At 36.0% G+C, this 25,876-nt stretch overlaps 1 protein-coding gene across 1 annotated transcript; it reads right to left on the bottom strand.

Annotated features, from left to right (window-relative positions):
- Window positions 1–1,908: 1,908 nt before the first annotated feature.
- On the bottom strand, window positions 1,909–25,236 carry CALB1 (calbindin 1). The gene is made up of 11 exons (XM_039240564.1): window positions 24,958–25,236; window positions 24,355–24,431; window positions 20,169–20,243; window positions 11,445–11,528; window positions 11,275–11,331; window positions 7,988–8,065; window positions 5,395–5,450; window positions 5,272–5,311; window positions 5,090–5,143; window positions 4,154–4,225; window positions 1,909–3,587 (listed from the first exon to the last, which is right to left on the bottom strand). The coding sequence occupies exons 1-11, from the start codon at window positions 25,034–25,036 to the stop codon at window positions 3,474–3,476; spliced, it is 786 nt and encodes a 261-aa protein (XP_039096495.1). The 5' UTR covers window positions 25,037–25,236; the 3' UTR covers window positions 1,909–3,473.
- Between the last annotated feature and the right edge of the window lie 640 nt (window positions 25,237–25,876).

Below are 25,876 nucleotides of genomic sequence, written 5' to 3'. Positions count from 1 at the left end.
CCATCAGGTTGATAAAACCTAGAAGTGAAATTGCTGGGTTTTAAGGTGGGTATACCTTCAAACTTAGTAAATGCTGCCACAGTGCTTTCCAAAATCATCCCAATTTAACCTCCCACCCCACAGTAAGAAATTCCACTGTGCTATATCCTCACCAATACTTAGGATTTAAAATCTCTATATATTTTTTTTAAAGTTTATTTCTTTATTTGGAGAGAGAGAAAGTCCAAGTAGGGGGGAGGCAGTGAGAAAATCCCAAGCAGCCTTCAAGTAATCAGCGTAGACCCCGACATGGGGCTCAATCTGACAAACTCTAAGATCATAACCTAAGCCACAACCAAGAGTTGGATCTTCCCCTGACTGAGACACCAAAATGCCCCTCAAAATCCCTTTAATTTTAACCTTTCTGGTGAGTGTATGGCAGTATCTCATTTGTTTAATTTGCATTTCTCCTGATTACTAATAAGGTTACTTTTATTTATTTTGCCTGTTTAGAGATCTCTTTTATTTGTAAAATGCCTGTTCAACTTACACATTTTTCTACTGGGTTATGCTTTTAAAATTAATTTTTGGAGTAATGTTTATGTATCTTTGAAAATGTACCTTTGTCAGTTATATGTGCTACAAATTGTTGGAGGAGGTCATCGGGAGGACATGACCGCTGGTTGACCCGAGAGCTGCATCTGGGCAATCAGAGGCCTCTCATCTGCCACCCACCCCCATCCCCGTGGAATGTTAGTTCCACGTGCGCACTGTGTCCTGGCTGAAGCGGTTTTTCAGGGATGAAGCCTCGAGGCAGCAATGTGTTGTTGAAACCACCTGGCCTCTGCTCGTGCTCACGCACTCTTGCTCTCTCGCTCTCTCGCTCTCAAAAAGAAATTAAAACAATAAAAAAAAAGATTCTGGTGGTGGGGCATGAAGGTTTATTCGTCCTGGGGTTGTTCAAGATAAGCCTCCTAAGTAAGTTCCCTTGTTTATTTCAGATTTCACCTGGAAAGCTACCGAGGTTTTGGTCAAACCTAAGTATCTTCTCACACTCTGATGTTTGATTTTTCACTTTCTTAATAGTGACTTTTTTGGCGGGGGGAGGGGGAGGGGGGTATCGAGTTCTTAAGGTTAATAGGGTCCAATTTTTCAATGTTTTTTCATAATTGGTTATTAAGGAATCTTCCCATGCATATGATGGAAGACATTCTAACACATTGTTGTCTGTATACCTTTTGCACTTGGATTGATAATATGCCTGGAATGAATTCTGTTTGTAATCTGAGGCAGGCATGTGTAAGTGATCTTACATTTGCCCTATCAGATTCTTTTACTCTCTTCTCTTTGTTTTTGGTTCTAGGAGGCAGGCCCATCACTTAGAGGGAAGTGTGACTGATTTAGCTGAGCTGTAAGAATTCTTTCCCTGATAGTGCTCAGGAGTCCAAGTTTGCCGTGATAGGCCAAGTGCTAAATTCATGACCATTATTCCTATGGGCTTTCTAGGAAGTGACCCCTGATATCAGACTTTTATTGCTGTTGTTTTTCTTTCTTTTTTGATGCTACAGTTGTAAGAGTGCCAAGCCTGCCCTCATTGTGGTGTATACTTTGTAACGAACAGCTATTTCAAATGTTGTGAACAGATGAATGTAAGAAAGTCTGTGTATTCCTATTCCTTCGGAAAAAATCTTTCACAAAGAACTGTTTGTTTATGTGAGTTGGGATATTTGGATTTTTTGGGATTTGTTTATAAATCTTAATGTCGGAGGCTTCTCTTCATAAGGCATACAGTAATTCACCACATTAGGCAGATTTACATTTATTTAGATTTCTTAGGCCTTAATAACTTCAGCATCCTCCATTTCCACGTCGATTGATTACCAGTTACATGTCAACTGACTTTTTGAGGAAGAAACAAAAATACAAGGATGAGTTATTTTCCTCTTTATTCTTAGTCATTAAATTCAACCTAAGGTCAGTGCTTCCATTTACACACTAGAAGCAAAGCCAATCTAATACATTATCTTGATAAATTTTATTTTTTGACAGATCTATTTTCTGTTCATCCTTGGAGGAAAGAGATACCTCACTTTTATTTTGTTGTGATTCCTATGAATTGAGAAAAGTAGTGTTGAATTTATAGAATTGGGGACATTTAAACTGATCTAGAACTATTAATTCTTTGGCGGTAAGTCTGTAAATTTCATAAAGACACATAACTCAGCTCTCGGCTTCACAATCAAAGAATCAGAAATAACCAACCATTACATGTCAAGTGTAACCAGTATAGGATATTCTAGCTACAAATACATGAAAGTGACTTGGATGGAGGTCAAAAGAATGTTTTAGAATCTCCTTTGCTAAGTAAGATAAATGATTACATTAGTATTTCTCTTCAGATATTATTTTTAACTCATTTGAAACTATTTGCAGATAGAAATAAAACTATTTTGAATGCTGATCTCAATATGAAATATAGAGAATTCACAGAATACACAAAATTCTTGATGATATAACATTCAACAATCAGGGTGCTATGAATTTTACATTAAAATTTAATTATATAGTAAAAAATAGAGTAGTTACAGCTAGAAAAAAACATTTTCAGAGGCAGCAGATACCCTTGGTGGGGAATGGACAGTCCTACATTGAAAGAAAATCCAGGAAGTATGCAAAGTAGACACCAGGATACTCGGCATATATGATTTAATCAGAGATCACACAATATGACATAGAAACAGCAGTTGACTAGAATAATTATAATTTGCAACACGTGAGAACAATTTAGAAAATGGGTTAAGGTCATACTCTGACAGTAGGCTTGTTGGAAATACAGATGTAGAATCAGATTTATGTTTCATCTGGTGCTACCCTTCCTTGTCATCAAATTAACTTGAACCAGTAGCTTGGTATGGATTCAAGCAGTAGATGTGTTGTTGATTAATTAACTAAGTCTTGTCTAGTGAGACTGTTAACCTCATAGAGCCACAAATACCTAGCTATTGATTGATAGTTTGGTATTTTAGATGCAAAAGCACATTCCTCCTAATAATTGGAAATACAGCTTAAGACTATTTTGTGGGACAAACCTATGATTATCTGAAATGGTAACTTGTTAGGTATAATTCTCCTATTCAGTGACAAATGTGCATTTATACATCAGAGACTAGAATTTTTGAGATTAATCCTAGTGGAATTTTTAGGGAAATCTTGTTCAACTATATTTGTGAAAGCAAGAATCTGTTCGGTTATTTTTTTTTTCCCCAGTTGGCTGGCCTGAGCCTAAGACTTTCTTTTCCAATCATGTAGTTACAAAAACTATGCATTACAAACAGTGTAGAAACAAGCTGAAAAGAATGTGCCACACATCCTGGGTAATTAGCTATATGCAGTTAAATTTACAGATACAAAAGAAAATACAGCCTACTCCCTTATAGTGCACAGTTATTTTTTAGATACAATGTATCGCTAGTAAGTGGTCATGGTCATTGACTCTAGTTGTCTCCAGCACAGAGAATGAGAGCAAGATCCGTTCGGTACAGCTTTCCTCCATCTGATAAAGCCATTATGCTCTTCTTGTATGTTGGAATATTATTAATATCCAGATCCTGTATAGAACATAGGCGGCATTGTTATCCAGTTAAATATGGAAGTTAATTAACCACTGTCAAGTGATAAAACAAAGGATGAAAACTGCTTGCTGTATCAGTCCATTAAGAGCTGGACTGAATTCTTACACTAACGTGAAGAATCACAAGGTTGTTTTAAAATCTATTTGTCACAGTAACACTGATTTAGGCCAGTGCCAAATCAGGGTTAAGAATTGAATTCTGCTGGGGCGCCTGGGTGGTTTAGTCGGTTAAGCGTCCGACTTTCGCTTAGGTCATGATCTCGCGGTTCGTGGGTTCGAGCCCCACGTCGGGCTCTGTGCTGACTGCCAGCTCTGAGCCTGGAGCCTGTTTCAGTCTGTGACTCCCTCTCTCTCTGACCCTCCCCTGCTCACGCTGTCTCTCTCTCTCCTGGAAATAAATAAAAATATTAAAAAAAAAAAAAAAAGAATTGAATTCTGCTGCTGCTGCGCTATAAATCTTTAAAACAGACTTCCAAAAATGGATGTGTGGTGGATGGATCCTTATTGTCTGCCTAAAAAGTAAGTGGCATGGTAACAAAATACCTGTTTATTCTTCTCACACAGATCCTTCAGTAAAGCATCCAGTTCATTTTCATCTATGTATCCATTGCCATCCTGAGGGAGCAGAAATAAACCAGTATACAACCAACTGAACAATAATGGGGGATGTAATAAAACAGAAACCATTGAAATCCTCAGAAATCTCCCTAGTCCATTGAGAGGTATCCCAACGTCTTCATGTCAGACCCTCAAAATTCTTAGTTGCTCCAGAGGTCCCAAATACTTGTGAATTGCCTCTCATTCAACACCTTACATTTATAAAATGCTTTGAACCTTTCAAAGTACTTTCATATTTAACATTTCCACTTTATGTTAACAATATCACCTCCTGTTGAAGTCATTAAGTGACCATAAATAGGTTCATGTGAATGAGGACCCTGAGACCTGGGGAGACTATGTGACTAGGCTGATGTCACACCAGGTAGTGGCAGAGGTATGCTAGAGCCCACAGAAGTTGGATTTGGTGCAAAAGTAGAGAAATTAGGAGAAAATAAAAGATGTTAACTATTGACATTATTAACAAACTTTCCTCACACACATGATGTTACCAACTATTACATGATGGGGAGGATTCTGCTGCATATTTTCAAGTAACTTAATCCTCATTCCACCCTGTAAAGTAGGTATTATTATCTCCTGTTTAAAAATGAGGAAACTGAGGTTCAGAGGAGTTTGGTGTCTTATTCAAAGCCTCAGAATAGATAAATTATAGCATGGGATTTGACTCAAGATTCATCTAATTGGGACACACATTAGACATAGGACATACATTTCCTGTGACAAGAATGAATTGGCTGAGTAATTTTAATAGCTCCTGTTACTTTTAATATGGACCTTTAGTTTGAGATTTTTTCACTGAAGTGAGCGTTTTACAAACTCTCCTAAACAATCAAATTATAGATAAGAATGAACTTTTACCTGATCATATAACTCAAAAGCTTTATTGAACTCTTTCCCACACATTTTGATCCCCTGGATGATAGAGAAGAGAGCAAAGGTTAAAATGCTACTATTATATTTCATTGTGTTTCCCTTGGTAAATCTCCCACAGTCTAACTTTTCAAGGAAAATAATATTTACAGTAGGGGAAAGAGAAATACCTGAAATTTAAGAAGAAAATTCTCCTGTACTGGTAGTAACCTTTTGAGAGAGAAATATTAATAGATTAGATTTTCAAGACAAGGATCAACTTATTATAATATCTGTGTATTTCCTAAACTTACCTGGCCATCTCAGTTAATTCCAGCTTCCCATCATTATTCGAATCAAATAATTTCAGCTGAAAGACAGAATATTATTATTGTAGCCATTAAAGAATGATTTATTACAGGGAGGAGAAGAAAATGAAAAGTAAAGCACTTTGAGTTATCAATTACTTATATAGGCAGTAAATTCTAGAAACCAGCTCTTATTAAACTTTGAGTGCAAAGTTTTAGTTCTACAAGTTGGGTCAATTGCCAGAGTATATCAGGACAACGTAGAATAGTCAAACAGAGCAATAGTGATCTTAGCTAGATTCTAGAATACCATCATTTATTTTTTCTTGCAGATATGTGTACGTATCAAAATGTGAGATAGAATATGTCTGGCAATATATAGTACACTCTAAAACTCTCCAAAGAATGATATGAAAATAAATATTTGTTTCCTTCTTTTAGAGGATAAACATATGCTTTGTGCTTTTAGAGCATACATGTATAAACAGAAGCAACAGACAGTATGAATCAATTCTTAGAGAATAGTTTTTGTGTAATTTTCAATTGTTTTATTTACCCTTGGATACTAGATACTACCTCATTGCACTTATATGCACATCATATACCAAGACACATCCATGTATAAATACACTCCTACCCTTATTCAGGAAACATTCATGTTAGAAAGTAGCAAATACTGCTGTACTATATTACATGGAAGAACTATACATGAAATGTGTAAAATATATAAAGTTTGCACATTACATATGTGATAAAGCAACATTATTTTGTTTTTAAAGAAAGGAATGTTATCAGGGTCATAATGGATATAGGTTTAGCAAAGTCTTTTTAGGGAGAAAAAGAACAGTCTATGTTTCAGATGTTCTAAAAGTCCTTCTTAGGAGGCAGATTTTTTTTCAGGGTCTGATACTGACACATTTTATAATCTATTGACCATAAATTCTAATATTGTCAAACGGTCTATCAAGACACTGGGCCTGATCACACAATTTAGTGTCCACAGGGGAATATTTCTCAGCATATATATTTAAATTTTAATTAGTTCTGGGTTAATTTGCCTCTCAGATTTGAACTGGTTTATGACATTGAATCAGATATGCCAGGCCAATCCAACAGGGGAAAACTCCCATCTGGTTTTTTATAAGACTGCTTCACATTTCTACCTGGAAAGGAGTCTTTACTTTAAATAGACATCCCATAAGACTGGCACAACACAGAAAATTGATAAATGTAGGTTATTGTCCATTTCCCGGAATTATTCAGATCTTAGATCTGTCCACTGTGACACATTTGTATGCTAATGTTATGACAAGTGGATTATAGAGGATACTTCCTTGCAATGAAAATTTTTAATTGTTTTGAAATTAAAGATTAGTCCCACTTTATAATATCATAAATATCATAGTGAGTAAGACAATAGTAAAGTTCTAGTGGTTTTTCTTTTCCCTACATAAAAGTAGGCAGACAGGCTGAAAGTAAGCCTCCATTATATCAAATATAATCAAATATTTTATAAGACAGTTTTCCAAGGTAGCTAAAAAGTCTAACTCCTTTATCAATCTAATCTAACATACTTTTTATTATATATACTTTGTAATATAATATAATTATATTCATATATAATATTATAATAATATATACTTTATACTATATATTTTATGTGTTTTTAATTTAAGTCTGTAAGAATTTACTGTACATTTACAGTACTTAAAGCATGTATATGTACTGATTTGGATAATGTAAAATTTTGCCTGAATCTCAAAAATTAATGAAGATGTTACCAAAATATTGGCCCATAGCTTAATCAGTTTGGCAAAGAATTTTCCTCAAAAGTTTTAATGCTGTATGTCAAAATGAGGAAACTACGCACTTGAAATTAATGAACTTCATGGGCACTGGATTATTCTACCTAGAACTTCATAAATGTGTTCATTCCTAAAACATTAAGGGCCTATGTGTAAAGCAACTTTCTTTGCTCTGTTATCAATATTCTCTAAGAGGTCTTGGTTATACTATTTATCATAGCATCAGGCTCAGGGTACATTTGGAACATCTCACTCAAAGCATCAAGAGAGTATCCCAAAATAACAAAACAAGGAGAAAATACCCATTTTTTTAGTTGCTCAATGAATAAAGTTGCTAGAAGTTCTGTTTAAACTCTAACAAAATTTATGATTTCATGAGTCATGATAAAAATTGATTTAGAACCTCTATAACAAATGTTTTATTGATCCAATTTATATATCTGCAATATAATGTACATATGTATAAATTATATAATTTGGTGATATTGTTATACTGGCTTTGTAGGAAAAATGATGTTTTATAGATATTTTATCTATAAAATTGCCTAACTCCATAAGAAAGGAAATACTCATGTGTTGAATACAAGTGTAAAGCCAATGATGACAGCACTCACTCAGCCTTGCAAAGTGTAAACATCCTGAAGTATTTCACTTTTCAAGTGAAATGATACCTATATGCATGTGATGCCCATACCATGGTTTATTTCATTCATCCTCCATGGCCTTGGAAATTAACAAGAACATAGTTACATTTCATAGGTTCTGGGTTGCAGTCTCTCCAAGATCAGTCTTACCATCAGGTCTGTATACTCAGCTAGTTTTGTATCATCAACAGTCTTGTTTGCTTTTTCCAGCAGGTCCTTTAGAAAGTTCTGTTAAGACAAAGAATGCTCAGATAAATGTCATCAGTAACCTACAGTCTGCTTCCATTTCAGGCTGCCCTGAAATAGAACATCCCAGGAATGCAAGAAGGCCTCTTTCTGAGGGTAGAACTGGGCAAGGAGAAGACCTTAGAAGGGACATTATCCTACATGGTTCACTTGGCATCCCAGTGATGCTGCTGCCTTTGACAGGTATATCTGCCTTATCTGTTATAGTCTGTGTTGCACTGCTTTTATGACTTCAATTAAATGAGACTCTGGGTTGTGCCTGGTGTAGGAATCTGAGTACAAACTTGTGCACCAGCCAGCCCAGTAGATGCATTTCTACATAATGATATCTTCACATGGGCGCATATGACTCTTCTGTAAGAAACACAAGGGCCCCTCTCTATGCCTTTGAAACATGAGTGAAAATTCTTAGTAAGCCAGGTGGAGAACCACCTTTAATTTCAAGTGCATTTTATGCCCTCACAATCTGAATTTTCATATCAGCTTTTGACCACTAGGAAGCTCGTTTCACCGAAGGGCCAGTCAGTTATTTGGCTTGATGCAATCCCAGGCACCTTGACGAGAGTGCTTCTGCTGGCTGTTCAGACTAAAACAGTTGGCCACAGATGATGTTATCTAATTCTTGAAGGATATATGAATCATATTAAAATAGAGATTATTGTGGGAAGGATGAAAAAAGATGATTATTAATTTGACAGCTGGAGTTTAGGAGTGAGTTTAATTTAAAAAAAAAAGAAATATAAAGCTTTACGTAAGCCGCATAAAAGTGTTAGCACTTAGGCGTATGATAATCTTTTTGCCTAGTGCTGTTCATTTGCAACTCCTTTATTTTTTTCAGAAAATGAATTAATGCAATTATGCAACACTGAGCAAATACTGTGCGTGGATATTATTGAAGGATTGGGTTTCTTTGGTTCCATAGCGGTTTTTCTTCTTCCCAAATGTACCAGTTCTGCTGGGCTGATTTAACTTCACTCTTTTTGAGAAAAGAGACCTTTTTCTTGGTCTGATTAAATTTATTTTCATTTCAAACATTCCACTTCAAATCCAAAGTGAAGCATGGAAAATTCAAAGCTATCTATTGGGGGTGAATTTTATTTTTGAGCCTTATGAGTCTTTTGTCAGAGATTAATTGGGTTAAAAAGCCTCATCAGAGACTAAAATGGTGGTCACAAAAATAGCCTGGGAGAAACCTCGGGACGCTGAGATTCAAAGTCGTGTCTGAGAGCAAGTGATGTTTTACTCTATTATGGATCTTAAAATTAGCTTTCTTGAAAGATCCATTAAAAAAGAATGCCAACTTATCTTTAAAATTCCCCAGAGAGGAGGACTTCTATTTAGAATCTCTTTCTGAGAATAAAATGTAGAACGAAGAAGGTCAGTATTGGAAATGAGCTAAGGTTTTCATTATGAACTTGAAAAGAATTAGTTTTTTGGTCCTACAGAGTAAAAACACAGTAGCTTAACTGTCACCTTGTGAGCTCTAGGTTGTTGTGCTGCAAGTTTGTATAAAAGACCTTGTTTTCACATTTAAAATGTTTGTATTTCCAAGAAGCTGCTGTTGAATGTGTTTTAGCAATTTTACAGTGGTACAAACATCCTAGTTCCATCTCGAAAGCTGTATGTGAATGGGACTCCTGGGTGGCTCAGTCAATTAAGCATCTGATTCTTGATTTCGGCTCAGGTCATGATCTCAGGGTTCGTGAGTTCAAACCCCATGTTGGGCTCTGTGCTTTCCATGTGGAGTCTGCTTGGAATTCTCTCTCTCTTTCTCTCTGCCTCTCCCCCATCTCAGCATAAACCAAAATAAAAACCTTAAGAAAACAACTGTATGTGACTTAAACCATGTTAAACCATGACAATGAAATGGTGTTTGATATTCCTATCTCCACACAGGACAGCAGGAGAGGTAGCTCTTGATGACTGAAGCTTGGAAGCATGCAGTGTCGTGGGGGAAAAAACATTAGGTTATCAGATCGTAGATTCTTTTCATAAGCAGCTAGATAACTTTGAAAAATTATCTAATCTCTGTAAATTTAGCTTCTCTGTATGGTGGGAATGATAATACCTGCCTCGCAAGTTTTCTGTGAGGATTAAATGTCAAAATTCATTTCAAGTGCTTAGTACTATACCAGCCACACAGTATTGAGCACCACACAGGTGCTCAGTATGTATTAATTTGCCTCCCTTTTAGTTATTCTATTTCCCAAAGATAGACAAAATAGGGTCTTCTGGACTGAGAAGTACTAGGGTCAATTTAAGGAAATGAGAGGAAGATGTTGTCATACGTCTGAAAGACTAGTAAATTACTGAGTTCGTGAATAATGTAATTTATTGTGCCTTGTGAATGTCACAAAATCTTTCACGTGCAAAATTTTACTTGTGCTTCATGATAAATCTGAGAGGAAGGTATTATAACCCCATTTAAAAGGTGAAAAAATCACACAGAATAACTTGATTTTTAGATCTCTTTACCGCCTCCTTTGTATCTTCTTCCTCCCCTACCAGCTCCTGTGTACATTTGTGAGACATAAATTCCTAAACTCACTTTCAAAGTTGCAACTTTTCAGAAGTTTGATTAGGCTAGGACTTTCTTGTTCTTGTTGAGAAACAGAAGATGGAATGGAATGTCTAGGGAACTTGGAGGCAGAGGAGTCTGGCTTTAAACACCGCAGCCCTGTGTCTTCTTCTGTGTCATCTTAGTACATCACTAAACTTCTTTTTATCTCTTTCCTCGTGAGAATAGTACTAACTTCAGAACTCACATGAAGATTAGATAAAATAATGTGCATAATATATAGTATGTGTCCAATCATTGTTTCTTGGTCTTTCTCTTGAGAGAGAAATCTATTTATATTACTTGTTTCATTTACAAAATAAAATGGCAAATTTCAATGAAAAGGAGTATCTTATTTGGCTTAGCATACTGTTATATCTGTCTGTCTAGTATAACAATTTGTTTATAACACAAGAAATGCTATTTTTTTTTTTTTGCATTGTTGAGCAGAATCTGAAGAAGTACTCAAAGTCTCTTTTTAATCTGGTACTTCATTAACAATGTGGAAGAGTGGGTGAACGTGTGCCATTGCTCAACATTAGTTGCTTTGTGGGAGGCTTTTTAAAATGTTACAGGGTTCGTAACTGTATTTAAAAGGAAAAAGAAAACTTTGCACACCGTTTTATTTGCTTACCTTAAGCTCCTCTGTTTCTATGAAGCCACTGTGATCAGTATCATATTTTCTCCAAGTCTGTAAGGAATTTGGGATAAGGAAAACCAAACACATTTTTTAAAAAAGTCACCAATTTTCCTACGTTAAGTAGCTTTCTGAAGATGTCACTCACTGACAGAGTTCTGTTTTACCTTCATGAATTCCTCACAGGACTTCAGCTGCTGGCATCGGAAGAGCAGCAGGAAGTTCTCTTCTGTCGGTAACACATGGGCCAACTGAAAAAGTTGTGGAAAGTTGTCGTAAGGAAAGCAGCCTCTGTCATTACTTCCTGCTTAGTTTTTCTTGAACATATTGATTACAAGCAGTTTTATTGCTTAGAAAACCAGGATAGGAATAACGTTAGGAATGATCTTTCCTTGCAGATGCTTTGTTCCTACAGAGAGCCGGTGTCTTTCCCAATGCTTGGGTGGCCTTGCATGGCTGGCTGGCTGGCTGGCCCGTGTGCACCTAGGAAGCTCAGATAGGGCTGCCTGGACCACTGCTCGTCTGCTCATCCCTTATCTGAGCAGATTCAATACAGCATTCACTCTTCTGCGCCTCAGAGCAGTCTTGCTCCTCTCAGGGTGCATACAGTGTGGTGTCCATGCATGTCAATGTGGGGACATACATGCCATGTAGAAGGAAAGAAACTATGAGAACTGTGAATGTAGCAGAAAGGAAGGAAGGGAAGCAATGCATTCCTGGGTCTGAGGAGAAAGCCTGAGAGATGCAAGGAAGATAAAGTGAAGACACTTACAAGGCAGTGGAAATAGAGGTGGTAAGACAACTCAAGATGAACAGGGAAAATTGAATAGCAATAAGGAAAATCTGTTCATAAACTGTTGGTTTCAGCCAAGAGGATGTCCACTGTTGGAATCCAGGGCCTGGGTTTATGATCTCCATTTCGACACTATGACCTGCCTCCTTAGATCTCATTTCATAACTTCAGTTCTCTTGCTCACCCCCCCTTTTTTTTTTTTATAAGATAAAAGGGCTCCAGATCCCATTTTAGAATGAATATAATATATCTAGATATTGCATGCAGGGAGGGTGAGCTGGATTTATGGCCTCACTGCAGGCATGGGTTCTATTCCTGGCTCTGTTGCTAATTAGCTGTGGTTCCCAGCAACTTCCTCAGCCACCTCTGGAACTTAGTACTCTCATCACTACAATAAGGAATTGAAGTAGAAACTAACGTCCTTAAATGTACTGGATTCAAAATGACTTTGATAATCTTGTAGAATCATTACATCTACACCATTAAAGAATCAACCCTCACATAGTATATTTCACCTAATTTCTAGAAGTTGATGAATCCTTTGAAATTCAGGCATGGACCCTCATCCCTGGATTTTAGGCCAAGAACCTGTGGAATGGATCAGCTTAACTTCAGTATAAGTTCCAAAATTCCCACCAAATTATAGGAAAGACTATCTCCCCAAACCCCTCCTTTAAAAATTTTCATCCACTGAGGTATATTAAAAAATAAAATTTAATATAAAATTTATCATTCCAACTTATATGCAAGTAGTATCTGCTTTTTTATGCCCGTATAGTATGTCCTTTAACTTGCTTTTAGGTCTTTAAAATGATACCTCAAGCTAGATCCATTCAATTTATAGACACCATTGTATGCAGGTGAAACTAAGGAACAGGGCCAAATATCTTACTAGAATGTTAAAATGACTCAGAAAATGTTTTATTTTGAAACAAAAGTCACTAGTATACTTGTATGTTAACATAAGCATTCATTTAGGAAATAGGAAATAGCTAATGCCAATTCTTTTATTTATTGGTATATAATTTGTCAGATACTACTTTGTAAGTGGTTGGACCATCCATTTCAGAAGGGAAAAGACCATTCTTTGTCTTCATCGCCTGAATGCCCAGTGTGTGCTTAGCATGTTATATGCCTGACATAAATGCCTGTACGTTGATTGATAATTTCACTTCATTAAAAATACCTACTTAACATAATTTATAGTATTTGTTTTTACTGTCTTCATTGCAGTTTTCTACATTGCTTATATTTTTAATAACAGTATTTTGAATAAAAAATAATTTTTCTGAAAAAATTACACTTGTTAAAATCCTCCAAATTCATGAAAACAGAAAAAAATAAAAAAATGAACTAGTAAGCACTTACTAAATGTAAAATAAGGTAACACTTTAACCATCTTTGTTTCAAAAATTAAAGTTCATATAACTTTCATTAAGTGTAGAGGTCTCTAGAATGTCAGATACAGAGATGGTAAAAATTATTCTCCATATCTAGTGTAAGTGTATATTTATTTTGCCATGCTATTTTGGTCCTACTTGGATTCATTATTTAAAAAATACAGATTGTAACTAAATGTAATATATTCAATCCATTAATTTGAACTGCTAATGTTAAACTGAATATAGAGCCATCCTTTTTTATAGACATTAAAAAGGAGTCTTAAACATGTAAAAGATTATAATAAGACAAGCTAGCCATTAAAAGAGATGCAGTGAGGGTAGCTTGGTCAGTTGAGAGTCCGGCTTTGCCTCAGGTCAGGATCTTGTGGTTCGTGAGTTCAAGCCCCACAATGGGCTCAATTCGAGCCCCATGTCAGGCTCTGTGCTGACAGCTCAAAGCCTGGAGCATGCTTCGGATTCTGTGTCTCCCTCTCTGTCTGTCCCTCCCCGACTTGTACTCTGCCCCTCTTTCTTGAAAATAAACATTAAACATTTTTATAAAAGAGACACCATGAATACACTTGAATAGGATGTAGCTATAGTGAACACAAAGAAATCATTTTTTTTAAGGTGTGTTTTGCAGTATAATGGTCCTGCTATTGATGCTTCCATCAATACACAGTGAATCAGTGTTCAAATTTCAGAGCTGGGTGCAGTAACTCTCCAGTTCTGATGTCTACGAGCATACAAAGTATGAGAGGTCTTTTGTTGAAGGTGCCAAGTAAGGCTGCTTTATTCTCAGATTTGCTAAGTCACTCTGGGTCATGGAAGTATTCAGTACAGTCTGTTCCAAGGTTATTGGTAATTTCTTGATCTTTGGGCTACCTGCCTGCTTTTTAAATGAACTCTCAAAACTTTGCTGTGGGTTGGAAAAGAGGGTGAAGAATAATAGCAAGGTAATTAATAGAAGGAAGACAGTTGTGACCAGAAACCCTCAGACCTTCAGTTGTGAGAATTGGTTACTTGTCACTGAGAGTCGGGAAGGAAAAGTTTGTTTGCCTATCTCCCCTAGACATATGCAGACTATTATGAGGATGGTGTCTTTGTCTTATTTACTGTTTCTTTTCCCAGAACCTGCAAACATTTCAGTAAATATCTTACTGAACCTATGAATGAAGGCCATTGACTATGGTCTACTGTCAGCAAAGGCTGTGAATAAATAGAAATTTCCTTTAGAGATAATTCAAATAACTTATTACTGAATTGTGGATAGAGATTGGGATGATATTGTGATATTCCACCCAGGGCTCCCTTTAGATGCTGAGAGTGTTACTTTGGGAGAACCTTTGGGGGTGCCTTTGGGGGATAATCTAGGCCGAAGAGAACTGCCTTGCCAAGGAGACTGTGTCTTACAACTGATCCACGTGGAGATAAAAAACAAAACAAAACAAGACAAAACGCCAGAGCCCTGGACACAATTTGGGACATCTGGGACATCTGTTGCATCAGCTGAAGCCTCTGTTGAGACAGTATCACAGCCCTTAGTCTCCCTCTGCCCCGTCCTGTTCTTTTCATTTCTTTTCAACAGGTAATGGTCTCAAGAGCATTTCTTTCTTTCTTTCTTCTTCTTTTTTTTTTTTTTTTTTTTACAAATAGTTTATTGTCAAATTGGTTTCCACATAACACCCAGTGCTCATCCCCACAAGTGCCCTCCTCCATGCCCATCCCCCCCAACATCCATCAGTCCTCAGTTTTTGTCAGCATTCAAGAGTTCGAGAGCATTTCTGAATAAACTTTCTTAAATTGCTAATTTCAACTTAGATCTGCTTCCCAGAGAACCGAACAATGTCACAGGGGTTTTTACATCTTTCTTTTATTCCTAGGCATAATTTAGAACCCTTGCCTTACGTTTTGGAGTAGGTTGAAATTCCTTACCCTAGCTCATGTAGTTGTGATTCAGAGCCTATTAGGCACTGCACTGGGTGCTGAGAATTCAGAGTCACTGCTGGTTAGAACCTTATAGGGAGGAAGATAATTTCAAACATTTCCCCCACAATTTCAGAAAAGGAGATATAATGCTAAAGGTAAGTATTAGGTGCAAGGAGAACACACACGAAGGGCAATTTTCACTAGAAACATAAATGCTTGAGCTAAATAAGTCAAAGCACATATGAGGCATAATTCTTAACTCTTAAAGACATTTATGGTACATGTTAACCTCTTTCAGCACATATTAACAAAGAATCCACTTCTTTCATTTGGGAACAAGAGAAATAGGCAATTTTGTGATTCCAGGAAATTTGGAAGGTAAATAACCTCATAAAAATTTAAGACTAGTTGAGTTTAACAATTTGAATATGAAAACTTATAAAAGAAGTGGGGAAAGGGCTTGGCATTCAGAGGAATGGTGTAGATTTTCAGTTTTTAAAAAAATAATTATAGCAAATCTATTAAGCTTTTACAGGGTGCCAGAGTTGGTCTATTTGCCTGGCACGCTTTCTCACATTTGATGCTGATCCTCGTCTACTGTCCTTCTTTACAGACAAAGAAACAGAAGCAGAGTGGATAGATGAACTGCTATCAGACCGTTTATAGTTTGAACCAGGTTGGAAATCAGATAGTCTGACTTTCTCGACGTTTGAGGCCTTCATCTGTGACCTTCATCACCCTCTGTTAAAATCTTCAATCAAAAACATTTTCCTAACCATTTAAAAACATGTATCCAAGAGGGAAGTTTTAAATCTGATGTTATTGTCCATCGTTTCCCCAAATTCTGAGATGGAAAAGTAGTCTGCCATGAAAAATTACATTCGCTAGAGCTAAGCTTATATGCCCAAATCTCACAGTGGAAGAAAAGAGGGAAAGTCTACAGAAGTGTCTGCTTCCCTGGGAGGGTTGTTACAGTTTTAGGATTAAAATAACTTTTAGATCTATTTTTTTCAGTGGATGTACTGACCTGGACAAATAGATAGAATAAAACTGGAGAGGATGGTAGATTCTCACATGTTGCCCGAGGGGTCAGGTGAAAAGCTTACAGATTTGATATCCATCTAAGGGAAATATCTATACTTACTAGAAATTTCTTCTCTGATGTTCACATTATCTGCTGAATCACCCAGCCTTCCTTTTTAATTATTTTAATCAGTCTTCTCTGAAATAGAGTTATTAGTCTGAATAAATTTAGAACATTTTTTGACTGTCATGGTATTTGTTAAATTTTCTCAGAATTTCAGTGCTCCTGTTTTCAGTTCATATTAACAATCTCTATATTTGCGTGAAATTTAAAATATGTTTAAAGACCTGAAATTGAAAAGTTCAGAAGAAAGATATCTCTTTATTACCCTTCATTTTACATATTTCTAGATAGGAAAAGCATGTTGTTGGCAAGGTCAGTGCCCTTAAGGACAGAACTTTCAAAATCAATCACTATATTTTCGGATCTTTTCAGCAACATATTCTATTAAAGCCAAATCACTTTAGCCCATTTCCAACAGGAAAGGAGACTACCACATGAATATCATTTGGCTTACTTTGATTAGATTTTGATGAGCCCATGAATACACCTATTAAATATATAGGCAAGTCCAGTCTCTTTTCCCTTTGAGCACTAAAGTAACAGTATCTTAATATGAGTAGGTAGATTGTTATAAATTTTGGAAAACAGGGTTTCCCATTCCTGGCTAGGGTTTGTGTATTTGTGTCCCATATTATATATATGATTTCTTAACAAGCAATATATGTCAAGTTGAAGAAAGAAAAGATGAACTTCATTTTATACAACTTCCTAGTGACACTAGAGGGCATGTTATAAATGTGGGCATTCTCTAATCTTCCTAACCCTGTTCTCTACATGTAATCTGTAACTTTCAATTTCTTTTTTCCAAAGATTTTCAGAACCTCTCTTTATTCACTCCTACTTACCCACCTTAGACCGACATGCCTATGAACTCCTGCAGCGAGCACTCTTTCTGTTCTCCATTCTAGAATTCTCCTCTTTTCAACTAATCACCACTACCCCCCCTCCTCTTGCACCAGGGCTGAGAACTCAGGTTAATGAAAAGAATTCTGAAATCAGAGTCCCATCTAGGCTTGTCTATAGTTGCTGTCCCTTCCTGCCAGTGGGACCTGGGGTACGTCATTTAACCTTTCTGGATTTCAGTTTCTTCATCCTTAAAATGAGGGTTTTGGTCAAGTTATTCCCAGGAGTCGCATTCAGCAAAAAATTCTGTGTCCTGGAATAGTTAAGTGAGACACATAAGAATTTATCAGAAAGTTTTTCTCCTTACACTTATTCTGCTTCAGCTGATCTGAAAGTTTCGCCCAAATCAAGTGTCAAGTGCTTTGGCCCGATAACTTCTCTATACTTTGTGCATCTTGTTCAATTGGGCTAAACATAGAGCCTTGTCATAAGCAATCAACCTACTGAAAATTGAAACTATTTTCTTTTAATGCAGAAACTGCACAGATCATTTATTCATTAAAGAAAAAAAAAGGCCAAGTAGTTTAGAAGAATATGGCTGGGTTCTGGCTGTCCTCTCATTTATTTCCTGTTTTTTTTCCCTTAACATTAGTCAAATTCTATTGAAGTCTCAGTTCCCCAACTATAACAATAGAGCCTCATATTGTATTTAGGCTTACTTAATTTTGTTATGAGGATCAAATGAGAGAATATATTTGTTTAGAAATTGTATATTGTCATATGAATGTAAATTTTCTTATTGTGATGGCTGTAAAAGTTCCTCAATTTTTTATTTCAGCCTTCCTTAACTTCTTTATCCTCTTCTGTTAACTATCTTTTCTCACACATACAACCTTTCCTTTCTATAATAGTTTCTTATCTCAAACTTCTGGAGAAATTTCTTTCCTCATACCTCCAGGACAATGAGTCTGCCAGTGACCCTCAGCCTCTCATTCAAATAGGACTTCAAATTATAATTCTTAAGTGATTGTATCATAAATAGTAAAACCTGGATTCAAAACAGATTCATCTAGTCTTTTAAAAACTGTAAAATACATATGAATTGGATCCATGACTTTTTAGAATACTGTTTAATCTACTAAAACTGAAGATATTAAATAAAATAAGTACCTGAGACCATTGGAGTCCTTCAAGGTGAAATATGTTAAATATAAGATGATGGTCCTTCCTCTACTGGAATTATAAAATATGTCAAACTCTGAAATAGTCACATCTATAATTTCACTTATTTTAGATTTTCCAACTAGTTTTAAATAGACTTACCTCATCTCATTTATGTTATTTTCTTGTCCTCAATGATTTCATATCTTGATTAGTTGGCCTCTATGTCAATCTGTAAGTCCCAGTACTGTTAATTTATCTATTTATATAGTAATGAGTTACACATAGTCAAAGGGGAGAGTGTATGCTCCAGGGAAGTATTTTAATTACAAAGATAATAATAGTGTGTCCTTCCTTAACTCCATTTGTAGTACCTGCTTAAAAATAAGTATTTCACATTGACATGACAGGTGTCCTATATGATCAATTATTTGAAAACCAGGTTAATTCTCTGAATCAAAGGTAAATTATGACTACATGCTATTGACAGCCAGAGTATATCACAACTAATCCACTAAGGATATTATAATAATATTATACTTTTGATATGGCATATTTTAAAATATGACTTTATTAATTTTTCTGGACAAAGCTGTCCACTCAATTTCTCTAAAAGGTTGCAGAGATAAAGTAGCTGAGACATCTAAGTTTCAAAAAGTACAAGTGAAGCAACAGCTCTTCCAAAAATCTGAGAATACTGAAGAATCAAGGCATAATCAAAGTTTTGCTTCCTGATTCATAAAAAAAGATTTGTCCCCCACAGGAATAGTCATCATCAGAAGATAAGATTTGACACCCACAGCTATACTTTTAGAGACTCAAGAGAAACCCTCACCTATAACATATCATAAAATACTAATTTTAGTTTAGTTCTTATGTTTTTCTAAGGTCAATTGCCAATCTAAAATAGAATTTCAGGAACCAGGATGCAGCCTTTTGCCATCGTCATAGGGATTGCAAATATATCACTTCACATTTTAATACAAAATTTTACACTATTAAATAAGAAATACTGTTAAACAATGTACTCGGTGTTTTATCCAAGTGAGGCAGGGTAATACAATGGCAGAGGGACACATCCAAAAGTCTGGACCTGGGCTTCTAACTGTATCTATGCCAGCAAATAGGTGCATGACCAAAGGCAAATCATTTCACCTCTCCATGTCTTGGTTTCATAACGTATTAAATTTAGGCTCCGGATTAGGCAAACTCTAGGTTCTCTCTCATTTCTGAGAATTTAATTTCTTTTAATTTTTAGAGAGAGCATGAGTAGATAAGGAGTGTAGAGAGAAGGAGAGAGATAGACAGAGAGGTGGGGGGGGAGAGAGAGAGAGAGAGAGAGAGAGAGAGAGAGAGTCTGAAGCGGGCTCCATTCTGAGTGTGGCGCTTGATCCTACAACTGTGAGATCATGACCTGAGCCAAAATCAAGAGTCAGACACTTAATTGACTGAGACACCTAGGCCCCCCACATTTTTGAGCATTTTTGATTTTACATTTTTGAACAGAAAAGCATATATTACTTAGATAAAATAATCCTCTCGAAATTGGTCTTGCCACATCATGTTTGAGTTGGTTACAACTACAAAATGAAGCTCACTTATTAAAGTAGATCAGAAACATGCATAAGTTCCTTACCTCTACAATTCCTATTTTTCCATCCTCTCTCTGACCATACTGATCCACAAAGCTTTTCATCTCCGGTGACAACTCCTAAAATTGTATAAAAGTATGTAAGAAGTTTATTTAAATAAAATACCAGTTATGCTTGTGATGGTGTTAATGATTTATGCAAAGAAAAACTGGAATGGAAGCCATTTAGAATTATGCATGCCATTTAATTATTCTCATGAAAATTAAAGACATAACTGATACACACTATTTACTGGTTTCAAATGAAAGGGTTAGGATGATTATTCTGATTCAATCACTGAATTATTTTTCTATTACTGGTTTTGAGAATATGCTATACTTTGAAAATATAGTCAGACTTATTCAGTTCATAACTGTTGGTGAATTCAAATATAAGGATCACTGGTAGTGTACTTTAAACATTGCTTGCTTCAAGAAAGGTTCTTTTATATTGCTGCAACTAATTGCCCTGTAACATTTCCCTTATTTCAACATGTTTTATCCATGAAAAGTAATAATAGGGATTTCCAGTTTGGACAAACAAAAAATGTGAATGTTAAAGAGTGACTCACATTGTCACTCTTCAGTGTTTCCAGGGTATTCTGTGTTTCCAACACAGAAGTGGCGTTTATTGATTAAATAAATTGAAAAAATTTAAAAAAGTCAGATAAAAAAATGACTTGACCAATTTATTCTTTCATTAGAGACAGACAATATTCATGACCTTATTATAAACCATTGGTTATATGTTTAGGATATTTGCTTCCAAGAATAACTTAGGGAGCATTTTCCAGGGTTTCCTTGTTTCCATTTTTTTCTGAGATGTTTTCTCTCCCATGTATTTTAGTATAAGAAGACATGTTTAAGAGTGACAAAATGAATGTTTGGATCTCATTTGAATTATTTTTTTCTAATCTATTGCTTACATAATCTCTTCACATATTGACAGGCTTTAGGGCCATGAACTGTAAACCAATGATCTGAATATAGAACTAGTATTCAGGAAGTTGGATTTATACCCTTGGGTCTCCAACATAGCCTGTTTTAAATAGCCCCATTGCATTAACTGAAGCCTGTTTAAAATAGGTCAGCCTTTACTAATGGCCTATTCTATGTCCTTGGGAGAGTATATTAAGGTCTCAGTTTTTGCTGTAACTAACAAAATGGTGCTATTATCTATCACATGAGTTTGCTTTAGGAATAGGTAGGTTAATACGGTTTAAGAGTTATATTGAGGCTAAATATCATTACTATTAGTTGTTATAGAATCCTTTTTGAATTAAAGTGAGTATCTTTAGAACTGAGGTAACAAATAGTAATCAAGCAATTTAATTATAATGTAATCTTTAAAACAAAACTCTTCTATGGGTTAATTGTAATTTGCATTTATTAAATTTGATTACAGCAACAACTGTAAGAAAATGAAAGTATTTACTTCTTGCAACTGTGGGACTATCAGTTATGTTTCCTGCACATGCCTGAAGGAAAAACTAAAGCATTTGATTTTAAATCTTAAAATTGTATAGTACCACTAGTTTACCTACCAGACTCTTTTTATTTTTAATGTTTATTTATTTTTGAGAAAGAAACAAAGAGAGAGACAGAGCATGATCAGGGATGGGGCAGAGAAAGAGGGAGGCACAGAATCCAAAGAAGGCTCCAGGCTCTGAGCTGTCAGCACAGAGCCCGATGCAGAGCTCGAACCCACGAAACATGAGATCATGACCTGAGCCGAAATTGGACACTTAGTCGATTGAGCCACCCTGGTGCCCCAATTAGCAGACTTTACATTTAGTTTGTGAGCTTCTTGGGTTGTCATTATGTCAAAAATCTATGTTTTAAACAGTGCAAGATGTAATGACAATGACAATAAAATAAACCTTTATAAAAAGTAATGCAAATTTAAAGACTAAATACTGTGTTTAGTGTAAGAGAGTAGTTTTGAACATATTTTGGGTTGTTATATTTCATTAATGTTATATTCACTTATAGTTAATATTAGTGAAATTTTTAAAATTTCACATTATTAATCTGGGAAGCCAAACAATGTTTCTGTTAATAACAATGAAATTTGTTATCTTGTGGACAGAAATGAAAAGAAACTTGGTTTTTAAGGTTGGTCTTTATATCCTAAAGAGAGAAGAAATATGTAAAAGGTTTGCTACAATGGGGTCAGTAGTATAGTGAAATATTTGACTAGTACGTGAACTTTTCGACCCAGATTTCAATTTAGATTTTAACTATCCAAAGCCTATATATATAACCCAGAAAACTATTCAATAATCAAAATATTAAGCAACTTGATATAATCTTGTACCTGTGCTCAAGTCTGTTATGTTTGGATTAATATCTAATAAATAGCATTTCCAATGTTCTAAAATTGGAGGCTAGTAGTAGAAAAAACTTTAAAATCTTTAGAACTCCAACATGAAGTTATTTGTTTACCAAAAAAAAAGTGCAAATAAAAATGGGAAGAGGAAAAGAAATATCTGAAAAACTATAGTTTTTAAATATTTGAATTTCTAAATTGAAAATAATTCACAATATTAAAATTATTTCTAGAAAAATTAAAGTATCATTTAGCTGCTGGAAGCATCTTACAATGTTTTATTTCAAAATTTTATAGCAAGTAACATTTTTCCACCAGATTTTAAATATATATTTTTAAATAAGAGAAGGAATTGTGTTTGCTTTATTAGTCAAAGATATATAGAGCTATGATGTTATTGCATGAATCTATATATGGTAATATACAAGGAAGGAAGGGTGTAGAGGGAGAGTATATTAAACATTTTCTATTTTATTTGATTCCATTTTATCATACTTTCATGTTCATATCATATTAAATCTGGGTAAAACAATTCCCAGAGTGTTAATTTGGTCCATGTTCTAGCAATTGATAGTTTTGTAATACATTACAATACATTTTAGAGTCCTCTGACAGTCTTTTGAATACGTTGTGTAGAGCACAACTTTCAATTTATATAGAAAAAAAGGCAGTTCTATTAGTCACTTATCTATATATAAGATATATAAATGAGAATATATATATATATCAATGCTTAAGGTGTTTATCTGCTAAAGAATCACACACATCTATGTTTTAGTCTAAAGACATAAAAGATGTATGTAATCTGTAATGTAAAATCTCTTTCTAGCCAGTAGTTAAAAGCCAAAGATCATTAACATCTAACTAGCCCAAATCCAACACAATCTTTGGAAATGTAGTCTTACATAAATCCCACTACATTAGTAAAATTCTTATCCTATTTTCCTCTGTATAATCATTTCCTCTATGTTCTAAAGCTGGGTATATTTTATTTTTATGCTGACAACATCTTTTCTTAACAGGTATATTTATACCCAAAGGAAGTCATTCATGATTAAAGAACTGTCATTTTACTTAATTACCTAATGGCTCAAATAACAGATAGAGCTTGTTTTCAAGACCCCATTAATTGTTTCCCATCAGAGTATAACTTTGCCTTTTTTAAAAATACATTAAATTCTTAAACTTGTTTTACTTTTTACATCTCTGACTTTTGGGTTTCTCCCTCTCAACTCAAATGAATACCTTTCTTGTTAAATTCTTGCTCATTATTATGTTGCAAGTGTCCAACTTTCCCCCAGTGAGAAAACTCAAGACAGAGCCTTTTCTTATCTGTCCAATCACATCAACAATAAGTGGCACTGGAACAAGAGATCCATAATCTGCAGATCTGTTTCCTGACCACCAAGGGGCAGAAATGTATTTCTACCCCCCATTTCTCATGGAGTTAAAAAGAGAAGTTAAAAATTACCTAGTAGAACTCAATCAAAGAGGTGGTGATCTGCTAAAAGAGCTCACGCACCCACATTTTTCTTTTAAGCATTATTAAAGCAAGTACAAGTATAGAATCTATATTTTAAAAGCTCTGATTTCAGAGTATAAGGTTTTTTTTTTCCTTTAGGGGATTTCGTTCTCTCTCCTTCCAACACCCCCCACTCCGCACCCCTCATCTCATCTTCCCCGTACACAATCGGGAAAGGGGCTTTTTCTCTCCTTTCTCAGTCAATAAATCTACATCCCCCCCCCCCCCCAGTCTACATGTCCTGGAAATCACTTGATCTCAGTGGCTCATTATGAAAACTCTAGAATATTTATATTTTAAAGGTTGAAGGTCTTTTTCCTCCATTGCAAACTTAAACCTACCAATCCAGCTTTCTTCCGTGCTTGCTGGAGCTCCTGAATCAAGTTCTGCAGCTCCTTTCCTTCCAGATAACCACTTCCTGCAAAGACAAAGAGGCACCCAGGTATCAGACATCTCATTCTGAGTTTCATTCCTTTTCAATTTCCATGGCAGCTATTGTCTGGTCACCTCGCAAGGCTCTCTTTTGCCTCTACATTGATTAACCCTGAAAGGATATAGACGCGGCAGCCCTGCCCTCTGAGTGTCAAAGTTTAGACCCACTGAGGGCGAAGGAGGATGATAGGGGTGTTAAGTGCAGCCATAGAAACTTTGGGGTGCAGTGTCCCCCAATATCTTCTCGTTCCCTCACTTCTCTCCTCCCCCCTCCTTCCACTAATAACATTCTTGGAGAGGAAAAAAAGTTTAAGGTTTTGGGATAACAGAAAAAAATACATAAACTTTCAAGTTGATGGCGTGGCAGCCAGCCGGAAAGACAAGATTAGGGAGGTGGGAGAAGAAGGAAAAAAACGAGCGATAACAGGATCAGGAGGCTGAGGGGAGAGGGAAGATGGAAAAGGGCAAGAACAAGGGGTCCTCAAACAGTTAAAAAGAGAGAAGATAATCACCGTCTGCGTCGAAATGAAGCCAGATCTCGAAAAACTGTGAGGCTGTGATCAGAGATGATTGCAGGTGGGATTCTGCCATTGTACAGCCGAGTGTGTGTCTGCGTGTATGAGTGTGTGTGTGTGTGTGTGTGTGTGTGTGTGTGTGTGCGTGTCCGTGCGAGTATGGGGCAAGCAAGAACCTCAGGGTGTGTGTGTGTGTGAAAGATCTGGGCTGCGGAGGAAGACGGGGGCGGGCGCTGCCAGGAGCTGTCCTCGGTGCTGTTCGGCTCAGGCGTTCCTCCGGAGTTCTCTCTCTACACCCCGCACCCAGTTCTGAGTATTTATCCTGCCGGCCGAGCTGGGCCACGCCTTCTCCTGCCTCCCATTCCTCATTCCCGCCTCTTGCTCGCACCAACCTTCTTCCCCTCCCTTCCAGTTTTCTCCTCTCCTCCCAGTAAAGCTAGCTGCTGGAGCAGGAGTTTTGGAGTGTAGGAAGCAGCAGGTGGTGGGAGATCCTTAGCTCAGAGACTGGAGGCTGAAAACAGACACATTTGCCCCCACATTCTCCTAATCCATAAAGTATCCTTATTCCTGAATGTTAGAGTGAAATAACAGAGAAGAGTTTTGATTTTCAGATGCAAGAAGAAAGCTGATACAGATAAAGAATACAACCATATAAATGATGCATGTGTGTGTGTGAATAAGAGAAACAGAGAGAGGGAAGGAGAGAGATTTCTTCAAGACATTTTAGTATTTGTTTAAACAAAGTCAGGTGAAAACTTGGCAAGTATTAAATTACTTTGATTAATGTGTATGATTAGTTTATTGATATCAACCACCCTATTTTTTTGCTGGACAGTCAACATAGGAACGTTTCTTAGAATGGTTTATGTGAACAAGACTTGCCAACATGATAAAGTAGAGTTATGTGGTTTTTTTT

The sequence above is a fragment of the Hyaena hyaena genome, unplaced genomic scaffold (genome assembly GCF_003009895.1).
Source record: "Hyaena hyaena isolate Hyena2069 unplaced genomic scaffold, ASM300989v1 scaffold_177, whole genome shotgun sequence".
Classification (NCBI taxonomy): Eukaryota; Metazoa; Chordata; class Mammalia; order Carnivora; family Hyaenidae; genus Hyaena; species Hyaena hyaena.
This window is presented reverse-complemented; position numbering and strand designations above follow the sequence as displayed.